General features: G+C 34.0%; 1 protein-coding gene across 1 annotated transcript in view; it reads left to right on the top strand.

Moving 5' to 3' along the window:
• The window catches only part of LOC107738304 (transforming growth factor-beta receptor-associated protein 1 homolog), a 16,093-nt gene that overhangs the window by 6,766 nt on the left and 7,338 nt on the right, over positions 1-1,989 (top strand). Inside the window, exons 4-5 of the mRNA XM_016550024.1 lie at positions 849-1,003; positions 1,101-1,183. Coding sequence (XP_016405510.1) covers positions 849-1,003; positions 1,101-1,183 — 238 coding nt within the window. The remainder of the gene's footprint in view (positions 1-848; positions 1,004-1,100; positions 1,184-1,989) is intronic.

Below are 1,989 nucleotides of genomic sequence, written 5' to 3'. Positions count from 1 at the left end.
ATATATATATATATATATATATATATATAATTTTTTAAGATCTCCATTGTCTTCATTAGTATTCCTTTAGATTGCTAGTGCTGCAGTGTAGTGTTTAAAAGTATTGATTTCTCTGAAAAGTTGAGATAAATTACCCTACAAAGCAGCAAGGAAATTTTCTCCTGTCAAGTCTTGCTAAAGCTTGATAGAGCTTGAATCAGGATAATGAAAACCAGATGCATTCACATTTAATAAAGCAAGAATGTAGTGAAGGCAATTCACTCAGGAGCACCTCATGTAATATGTTATGACAAGCTCAGATCAGGTCAGTCACCATACGTCTTGCTTCAGAAACTCATTATTGTGCCGATCACAAGCTTGATTATTTTTCAGCTAGGAAATCATGTACGACCACCGGCAGTCACACATTCTCTTGTATTGTAGATGTATAGTTGAGTATCATCAGCATAACAGTGGAAACTAATCCCGTATTTTCTAATAATATTACCAAGGGGCAACATGTATATATCGAAAATGTGCTGTACTTCATGATAGAGCATTTATTTCCATAAATGTGGCTTGTTATGAAATTGCCGTTTTATGTAAACACCTGCCATCCCTTTCACATCATTCATTGTTCCCCAATGCATTGAACTTCAGCTACAGTCAAGTCAAGTCACCTTTATTTGTATAGCGCTTTATACAATGCTGGTCATGTCAAAGCAGCTTACAGTGTCAAGTAATGCAGCATTTAACAGCATTCAAGTAATGCAGTGCTCAAAGTTCTGATTAAATCTGATAATAATCAGCTTTTTTGAATGTCTTTTTGAAGAACCTCTAAATTCTTTATTTCTGGTGCCCTCTCTCAGGTAAGGTGGTGTTGGCCTCTTCAAAAGCGGTGTATATACTGGTTCCTCTCCCTCTGGAGCATCAGATCCAAGACCTGTTGGCAAGCCATCGAGTTGAAGAGGCCCTGACCCTCACCGAGGCAGCCCAGAGAAACATTCCCAAAGAAAAATATCAGGTACACCAAACTGTTCTGACATTGGTGGAGATACAAGGGTGCTTCTCTCAATTGGACAAAGGATTTTAATTGATGATTTTCTCTTTTTATGTTGTAGACATTGCACAAAAGAATTCTCCAACAAGCAGGATTCATCCAATTTGGCCAGCTTCAGTTTTTAGAAGCAAAAGAACATTTTAGGTGAAGTGCATCATTTTGTCATGTAATTAATACTGTTAATTGCTGCTCAGACCCAGATGTTTCAGAGGATGACTGAATGGAGTTAATTAACTTCTTTGCTAATTGCTTCTTATCCCTCTGCGCACCTGACACTAATCGCCGTATGCTAATGGATGGAGAACAGCAACTTGTCTAACAGCTGAATAAATGGCCGACATAAATATCAGTAGATGTACCATGTTGAATTTCGCATGTATTTTAAGCTTCAACATCTATCATACAGCAAGAACTAGTAATCTATTTAAATCACTGATTTTTAGTACTACCGTAATATTCCACTTAGTATAGAGATGGCATGGAGAAGGTGCATCTGGAATGATTTACTATGTACAAGCATGGCCTTCTGTCATTAAAACCTGGAATAGAATTGGACCGGTCACTTTCCACCTGTGGTATTAATATAGATTTATGGTATTTATTAATAGTTTAATATTTTCAGATTTCATTTTGTGCATTTATCAGTTTTATTAATTTTTCTTTTTCAATATTTCTATTGAGCTTTTATTCGTTTGTTTGGCCATTATTTATTTATTTATTTATTTGCTTGCAATAATCATTTCAGTACTAATTTTAAAAGGCAGCAATTACATTTTTTAATAGTATTTCAAGTACTTCTGCTAAAGTATTTCAGTTAATATTTGTATTTTAGTTTAGCTTTATTTCAATTAACAATTTTTTTTTAACCAATTTTAGGTTTAACAATAACAACACAGGTTTCGTTTAATTATTTTTTATTATTTAATTATTTATTGTAATTTAATATGGCT

Source organism: Sinocyclocheilus rhinocerous, unplaced genomic scaffold (assembly GCF_001515625.1).
Source record: "Sinocyclocheilus rhinocerous isolate Xijiao unplaced genomic scaffold, SAMN03320098_v1.1 scaffold1485, whole genome shotgun sequence".
Lineage (NCBI taxonomy): Eukaryota > Metazoa > Chordata > Actinopteri > Cypriniformes > Cyprinidae > Sinocyclocheilus > Sinocyclocheilus rhinocerous.
The sequence above is the reverse complement of the archived record's forward strand: the minus strand, read 5'-3'. Positions and strand labels throughout refer to the sequence as shown.